This window comes from Hippocampus comes, unplaced genomic scaffold, assembly GCF_001891065.2.
Source record: "Hippocampus comes isolate QL1 unplaced genomic scaffold, H_comes_QL1_v1.1 scaffold196, whole genome shotgun sequence".
Classification (NCBI taxonomy): Eukaryota; Metazoa; Chordata; class Actinopteri; order Syngnathiformes; family Syngnathidae; genus Hippocampus; species Hippocampus comes.
Window position 1 is genome coordinate 595,461 of NW_017806173.1, and position 9,065 is coordinate 604,525.

General features: G+C 49.4%; 1 protein-coding gene across 1 annotated transcript in view; it reads left to right on the forward strand.

The window, feature by feature from the left end:
• The window catches only part of LOC109531832 (transcription factor SOX-5-like), a 57,138-nt gene that overhangs the window by 36,803 nt on the left and 11,270 nt on the right, over positions 1-9,065 (forward strand). Inside the window, exons 4-5 of the mRNA XM_019896334.1 lie at positions 1,110-1,282; positions 1,524-1,592. Coding sequence (XP_019751893.1) covers positions 1,110-1,282; positions 1,524-1,592 — 242 coding nt within the window. The remainder of the gene's footprint in view (positions 1-1,109; positions 1,283-1,523; positions 1,593-9,065) is intronic.

Sequence of the window (9,065 nt, forward strand, 5' to 3'; positions counted from 1 at the left end):
GACAAATGGATGACTCTCACCTTCCCGTCGCGGTCAAAGGCCAGGTCAGGCTCCGGTGTGGCACATTGTCTCTACCTCCATTTTTTTTTCTCCCATCCTTCTTTTCACCCCTCCCCCCTTCTCTTCAAGGTAGCAGCTGAGGAACAATGGGCGATTGTAGTCGTCGCACGCGCGCCGTATATGGTAAATCTGAAACTGGCGGGTCCGAGTTCGAGACGAGGACCCCGCGCTGATTGTGCGTCTCCTTAACTACATCCTGTTGAATGATTTAGGCCTTGTGCGGCCACGTATTCGGGAGCGTATTCGTGTGCGTGTGTGCGTGTGTGTGTGTGTGTGTGTGTGTGTGTGTGTGTGTAATGGAGCTGGTATGTCAGGATCTGAGGGGTTAAAGGTCAGGCCATGCTAAATGTGAGCAGAAGGCGGGTTGACTGCAGGGAAAACACAGACCAGACACACTTTCCTTCTCTGTCTCACACACACACACACACACACACACACACACACACCACACACACCCCCACCCACACACACCACCACACACACACACACACACACACACAACAACACACAAACATTCGCACACACACACTCTTGCTCCCGTTCTTAGTCAGAAATTTTAAAAGCAGCATTTTTTTGTTGTTGTTGTGAAGCTGGATCTGATTTCGAGTTTGCTTAACCTGTTGACAAATGTTTCCACTTCTGGGTCTTTTTTTTATGTAAATGAAGCAATAAAGACAGTGATGGATGTGCACGTGGGGGGGAAAAAAAAAAAAAAAGGTCAACATCTGGTTTTATAACACACCTTCCGTCGAAGGGACCCCAAGCCCCCAAACCGGTCGTATATTAGACGGCCCAACAAGCCGCGGGTTGCTTTATACTACTTTGTTGTTCCTTGCCCTTTCTGACCCGACTCCCACAATCCTCCGGCTAGAAGACATCCGCGCGCCCGATTTGTATTCTCGAGTAACTTTTCATGCCGAGCTTGAAAGAAGCTCTTTTTTTTTTTCCCGGAACATAAAATCATGCATCCTTCCTTCAAGTCTATGCCTTCAGTTTGCTTCCAAGGATTACAATCAAGCCCCCCCCGCCCCCTACCCTTTTTTTTCCAGGTACACCGGACAGCCTAGCGGAGAAAGAGCGCCAACTCATGGGCATGATCGGCCAGCTGAGCAGCCTGAGGGAGCAGCTCCTGGCGGCCCACGAGGAGCAGAAGAAGCTGGCCGCCTCGCAGATGGAGAAACAGAGGCAGCAGATGGAGCTGGCCAAGCAACAGCAGGACCAGGTACACAATCGTTCCACAACAATACCTTGGGAAACACCTTTTATCGACCCATTTCCGAGCGGCGCCGTCTTATGTCTTCACTACAAAGTACTGACGTGAAAAAAAAACAACAACAAAAAAAAAAAAAACACACCTTCACTTCCTCACAGGCTGCTCTCATGAAAGCACAGCGAGCCACCTCTGAAACGATTTTGCTAGCAATAACCGGCTACAAAGTTTTTTTTTTTTTTTTTGTTCTCAGATTGCCCGGCAACAACAGCAGCCCCTGCAGCAGCAGCACAAAATCAACCTCCTGCAGCAGCAAATCCAGGTGAGGGCCATCCGTGTGCGTTCCTCCTACGAATGGTCAATTGGACCTTCTGCCATCTAGTGGACGACCATGGAAATGTTCTGCCTGACAGTATACGTCACTGTCATCGACAGACAAGTCACAGATGCATACGTGGCGATTGACCCTCGCGCGCACGTACCAAGTCGCTACAATGGCAAAACTGTCACCCATGAAGTTGGTAATTGCGAACGGCAATGTACAATTTTTTTTAAGCTAGTCGCTAACGTTTAGCTACTCATGAACGCCCCTTTGCTCCAGTGGCAAAACTGTCAGCCATGAAGTTGTTCATCGGGAACGCCGATGTACTTTTTTTTTAAGCTAGTCGCTAACGTTTGGCTACTCATGAACCCCCCTTCGCTACAGTGGCGTGGCAAAACTGTCACCAATGAAGTTGTTAATTGCGAACGGCAATGCACAATTTTTTTTTTCAAGCTAGTCGCTAACGTTCGGCTACTCATGAACCCCCCTTCGCTACAGCGGCAAAACTGTCACCCATGAAGTTGTTAATTGCGAACGGCAATGTACTATTTTATTTTAAGCTAGTCGCTAGCGTTGGGCTACTCATGAACCCCCCTTCGCTACAGTGGCAAAACTGTCACCCATGATGTTGTTAATCGGGAACGCCAATGAACTTTTTTTTTTTTTTTAAGCTAGTCGCTAACATTTGGCTACTCATGAACCCCCCTTCGCTACAGTGGCAAAACTGTCAGCCATGATGTTGTTAATCGGGAACGCCAATGTATTTTTTATTTCAAGCTAGTCGCTAATGTTTGGCTACTTATGAACCCCCCCTTCGCGACAGTTTCACACGGTTTCCGGGCCGCGGCGCTCGGGCCAGACGCAGCAGCATCGCGCAAACCCCGCCTGGGTTGAACTCAAGCGACTTGAAAAAAATGGAAGAATTGTCCTTTTTCGGGTGCGACAGTGGAGCCTCTATGTCGGTCCAGGTGGCTCGGAACTAATAGCCCGGGCCTTTCTAAAGGCAGATGACACTGAATTTTGAGCTGAGAAAGACCCGCTTTGTATCAGCGAGACGCCCCGTCCAAAGCCGGAGTACGCACACATGCATCCACATCCCCTCGTAACCATCCCCCCCCCCCATGTGAGTCAGCCATACACAGTGATAAGGGGCCTTGTGATCACTTTTGCATGCACGTTTTTTTTTGGGGGGGGGGTGTAAAGCAGCTGTGTTTATTTGCTTTGTGTGAGTTCAATTATTAATTGTTCCCTTTCTTTTTTTGGGCGGGGGGGGTGACTCGTTGTCCGCGAAAACTCGCCCGTGTGCACGTCTTGGACCGCGACGCGTGCGCGCAAGCGCGCGTCCCCTGTGTTGCGTTCGCCGCAGCTGTGTGTGCGCAGCTATAAACACGTCCGCTCATGATTCACTCCCTCACGACCCCGCCGAGACAAAGCGCGCTTTTCCCATGACTTTGCAACCTTTTCCCAAACAAGCGTCTCTCCGTCAACCCCCTCCTCCGCCCCCACCCCCAACAATAGCCTCTCACATGGCGCGGGGGGGGACGAAGGGGGCAGATGTAGGCATCCGCTGCGTTAAAGTGTACGTATCTCGAAAAAAAAAAAAAAAACGACGCGCGGTGATCAAACGGGACGCTCGGCATCAAAGCGTCGGTGGAGGAAAAACGCGCTGCTTAATCATTCATGAAGAGATTGTCCGCGCAATCCCACAATACAATGGCCTGCCAGAGCGAGGGCACCAGGTTCACTATGTTGGGGGGTGCGCGGGGGGGGGGGGGGCGGGTTTTGTGTCTGTATGAACGTGTTTTGTGTCTGTATGATAAGCCCCTTGTGATTGCGTTTCCCCCTAACGAGGCCGAGTTCAGCTGTCCCTTCTTGTGTCTCTCTCCGTTTGTAGTGCGCACGTGTGTGTGTGTGTGTGTGTGTTAGCTTTGTTCGGCCCGAAACCCCCCCCCCCCCAAAGGCCCGCGAAGAATGCTTTCAAGCGTCCACTTGGACGAGGTGATGAAATGAAAACGAATGATCAAGCTCATGAAAAAGAGAGGAGAGAGTGGCACACATTCGTACGGCGAAGGAGGACAAATTATTTATTGTCCTCACATCCGCTCTACTTTTTTTCGTCAATTTTATTTCTTTTTTTTTTTCATTGCCCCAGAAGCGAGCACCCGATATGCGTGACAACTATTCAGGCCGCCGAACGGGATCCAATTGCGGCACTTGCTTTGCACTCGACGCACGTGCTCGGCGGTAGAAGCGCTCATTAGCGTCCGGAAGTTAGCGACGGACTCATGTGTGATTTGCGGTAATTGATTTTTTTTCTTTTTTTTTTTTTTACCTGGAATTAGCATCGCTAATGAGCCATTAGACAAACGCTGTCAGAAATAAGAGGACAGCGGAGGTCAATTGCAGTCCCTCCAGGTACAATCTCCGCTAATATAGCTAATTATCGGACTCCAAAGCAGCGGTGCGTAGCGTTTTCGAGGGCTAAAGTGGTACGGGTGTGACTTCAAGTTCAGCGAGTCCCAACCGTGATTGAGCCAAGGCACATATTTTACTCAAGCTAGCTCTTCACAGAACACCAACAAGTCGTAACTTCGAAATCAAGGCGCTGTATCCTGAATCCCGTCAAGTCTTGCGTGTTAGCCTTGAGGCGAACTGAAACTGTAGCGTTTCACGTAAACCCAACTGGACACGCGTGAAACCAGAAACGTATCCTTGGCCCCTCATGACGCTAATCTTCAACAAAATCTCGATCTATCCCCGAAGGGGGGGGTGGTTCCTTGTTGAGTTCGAACGAGCGCGCATGTTCCCTCTCGTCTTCTCTTGTTCTAATTAGGCGACTCGTCTTAGACGCCCCCCCCCCCCCCCCCGGGGGAAAAACGAAGCGCTGCGGGGATGAAAGGGGCTCACCTGCCGAGCGTCTGGGGGTTGATGTGGAGAGTGTAAAGAATACAAGCCAACGGGTGTATTGAAAACGCGGGGATGAAGCGACGCTGGAACGTCTCGGCGGCTAACGAAGCGGACGATTTAGCGCGTCTCAACTTCGACCTCGCTCCTTCATCTCATCAAGCGCGCCCGCACGCCGCTTTCGAGAGCGAGGCGAGAACAGCGTAATGGGGGGCGGAGGGGAGCAGAACGAGTGAAGCCACCTGATGCTTTGACTGGTCAGACGCGCTGGCGACAGCGGCTAACAAGCTCCCCATTATGGCTAACCCGCGTTTGGCTAACTCAATCACTCGACCGACCTGGCGCGGTCAGAAGCTCAGCAAAGGTTTTCATTCATTTTCGCACGCAGCGGAACACGCCGACTTGAAACAGCGAACCCAATCACCGGGGTAATTGTTTCATCTCCTCCATTAAACAGCGACTTTGTTCCCCCCGCCGCCCTCGACAGACTGTTTCCTCCCTTTCGGGGGTACGATGAATAGTTAGCGCATTTGCTTTCGGTTCAGAGGTTGGGGTTTCGAAATCCGGGCTTGCTTCGGGGTTCTTCAGGTACTCCGGCTTCCTCCCACGTGAGAAAGACATCGCTCAATTAACCCTTTCGTGCAACCTATACTCTGATAACATGATAAACTGTCCACTGTCGTCGCCGCTGTCCCCGAAAAGGGTTCAAGACTCTGAATTGTCTGAAATGTGAGCGTGACTGGTGGTTTCTCTCCAGGTGGGTGTCCCCTGCTATTGGCTTCAGGTACTTCGCTAATGAGGGATAAGGCATCTCAAAAAAAAAAAAAAAAATGGATGAATGACTCGAAGGGGTACATTGACTTGTCGCTACTCCAATAGGTTGAATCTTCATCTGATTGGATTTTCCCAAAAAAGGATTCCAGAACGAAATCTGACCATATCTTGGTTTTATACAGTTTCCGTGTAACTACCGTATTTTCCGGACTATAAATCGCATTTTTTTTAATCTGATTGGATTTTCCCAAAAAAATGATTCCAGAACGAAATATGACCATATCTTGGTTTTATACATTTTCCGTGTAACTACCGTATTTTCTGGACTATAAATCGCAGTTTTTTTTTTTCATAGTTTGGCCGCGGGGTGCTTCTTATACTCTGGAGCGACTTATGTGTGAAATGATTAACAAATTGTGAAATCATTTCACGTTATTTTCACATTACACCACAAGAGGGCGCTCTCGGCTTGTGTTGATAAATCGACGCCGAGTCTGACGTAACCGACGTAGAAGAAGCAGCGCCACATGTTCTACCTCTGGAGTTGGCGGAGTTGTTTGAAAGTGACAACGAAAATGAAGATTTCGTTGGATTTTGTGATTTGGAGTGACACTGACTGTTTGCTAAACTTGTTAGCATGTTCTTTACGCTATCGTTATCGGAATAACTCTTAATATGTTTCGTGAACATACCAGGCACGTTCTCCGTTCGTTGTTAATGCGTCACGTAACGTTAGCATATTGTACACTTATTCAGCCTGTTGTTCTCGATTTTATTCCCCCCCCAAATGCGATTTATACTCCAGTGCGACTTATATACAGTCAAACCTCGGTTTTCGAACGTCTCTGTTCTCGACCAAATCGGTTTTCAACCAAAAATTTCGAGTTTTTTATGCCTCGGATTACGACCGAAAATCGGTTCTCGACCAAACTGAGCGCACTTGAATGCGCCACTTGACTTTTCCCGCTTTCCTTACACGAGGAAGTGACGCTTCCTCGGGTAGACGAGGAAGTGACGCTTCCTCGTGTAGCATTCTGTTGTGAGCAGACGCCTTCAATAAAGATTTTTTTTTTTTTTTTTTAAAAAGAGCGTGGTTTCGGTTTTCGAACAAATCGGTTTTCGAACAGCCTTCTGGAAGGGATTATGGTCGAAAACCGAGGTATGACCGTATGTTGTTTTCTTTCTTTCTTATGCATTTAATGGCTGGCTCGACTCATAGTCCGGAGTGACTTATAATACGGAAAATACGGTGTCTGGCCCTGGAAAAAGAGTCCTGCAAGTCAGCTACTGTACCCGTTTCTGACAGCGTATGTATAGTATAGATATTTTGGGGGGAATTGGGATAGGGGAACTAACAAGGACTGGTAAATTCATTCGTCAATATACCCGCAACCGACGCCCGTGTCACGGCAGACTGGCCCGTCATATAACGTGAGCGGAGCGGTATTGCAAGCTCTCGCTTGCTTCAAATTAATTATTGGTTCTCTCCCCTGTTCAACAAAAGGTCATCCGGGTCTTGCATTAATTGCCGGAGCATATGGCCGCCCAACAGATTTGAGCTGAGGGACTGGCACTTGATCGGGGGGGGGGTATTTTATTTTTTTTCGCAAGCTCAGATACGGGCCATATTGTGCGGCGCTGGCAGCTATTGTTCAGCGCATTAACTTCATAGAGCTAATTACTCCCCAATAATAACTTTACCTTGGAGTTTTTTTTTTTTTTTTGGGCGAAGCGCACCGCGTGCCAACCAACCTGTTTCGCACCCCATATGTTAATTAGCGGCCACATCTTCATTATGCCGCGACGGCGCTTTAAGTTCAAGCTGTGCCGCCTGGCGCGTGGCGAACGCCGTTCTCCGCTCGCCGCCAATTATTCTCAACTCTTGCACCCCCCCCCCCCCACCGCCCCCCGCGCCGCACCGCCTTCTCCCTCTCCCTTGTTCATTCTGCTCACTCTGTCTACCGCCGAGAACTTTCTCTCGCCAGGACCGTTCCTCCTGTCCTCCGTGGCCCCTGTGAAACTTCGCACTTTCCTTTTCCAGATCCTCGTCAAACATTTCGCCGCTGATTAGAGAACGCTGACAGGGGCTCGTTTCCCCGTTCCCATTTTTTATTTTATTTTATATTGAGATGAGTTCTGTTTGTTTGATGGCTCTGGGATGTGGAGGAGGGGCTGGCAAGATTAAAAGCGCCTCGTTGTCAATGCCGCCCGGAGTCGACAGAAAGCGGCGGTGTGATGTTTTGTCTGCGCCCGTTGTAAGGTTTTCATGTTCACTTTGGGACTGATGTGAAAGAGAAGCCGAGGGGAGCGCTATTCCCCAAAGTGCCGGCTGTTTTCACATGCGCCTCTTTCCTTTATCCGCCGAGATGCGGGGATCGTCTGATCGATGCGGGCCCTTCGCTTTCTCGGACGAGCGTCTCTTTTCCTTTCTGCCAAAACGCTTTCGCGGGAGAATCTTTTCCCCCGATCTTGTTCCAGAACTCAGAAACGACTTCTGTGTTTGCGTTGAGCAGCGATGAGCTTTGTATTAGGTACCCTTGGGCCTCACTCTCACAGAAAAAAAAAACATCCCCTTGTAGACAAAATATGACACGTCTGTCTTCTGGAGAAGTTCTGAGTCAACAATTGACAAGAACAACGGGGATGAATGATCGAGTCAGGGGGAGGCGTGGCTAATAGCGAGCACCCGTCTGTGTTTGAAAACCGCGAGATTGTGTGAGTTCGGGCCCCGGGAACGGCGTCCACAATCCACAATCGGGAACAAGTCCCAATACTTAAGCCCGCCCCCGGCATCCGGTGGTTTGCTGACCCACGTGACTTTTTGCCTTGTGCGCGCTTGCAGCTGTTGCGTCGGCTATTATTACAGCGACATATGGGTTGGGAATGATTCTCTTTCCCTCTGTGATGCTTGATCTTTTTTTTTTTTTTTTTTGGACATTGTGGAGAATCCCGTGCATTGTGCAAAGCGGTGTCTGCTTATTGTACTTTTTTTTTCCGATTAAAGAGGACAGAAAGAGAGAGGCGAGAAGCTGAGAGTGCCATTAAGGATCGTGTGTGATATTTTCCATTCGCGATGAAAAGAAGAAAAGTGTGTGTGTGTGTGTGTGTGTGTGTGTGTGTGTGTGTGTGTGTGTCTCCTCGTCTCCTTGTCTCCTATCTCCTCCTCCCTACGGCGCATGACGGGATCCCTAGCCAGCTCCACTCCAGCATATGTCCAATTAGGCCTGAAAGGCAAAGCGGAACTGTTCTGCCTGTGATTCGTCCCCGCGGGGGGCCTTGTCCGAGCGCCGCGCTGGAACGCCTGGCGCTTTCTGATCGCGCAAAAAAAAAAAAAAAAAAAAGCGTGCGGTTTATGGTTAACCAAAAAAAAAAAAAATGGGGGGGTAATTATTGTTTTTTTTTTTTTAGGGGGTAGGGAGTGTAAACAGGAGCCGCTTGAAGAGAGCACTATTCCCCTGAGCTGGGATAGTTTGATTACAGTGTTGTTGGCATGCCAACACATGGGAGGAAGAAGTGGGGGGGGGAGGGAGGACACACACACACACACACACACACACACACACACACACACACACACACACACACTCACAGACGAGTGTTTTACTACTCAACAATCACTTCAGGTGCCCATATCAACTCAAATGTGACTGGATGATACCCCGGCGCATCTTTATGATTGCGCCGCCATTTCCCATCCATTTTCCCCCTCACATCAGACGGCTTTTACCTGCCTATTATCCTATTCAGCGATGTCACCGGCGTCAAAACACTCAGTGCGGAGGAAGAGGAGGGGGG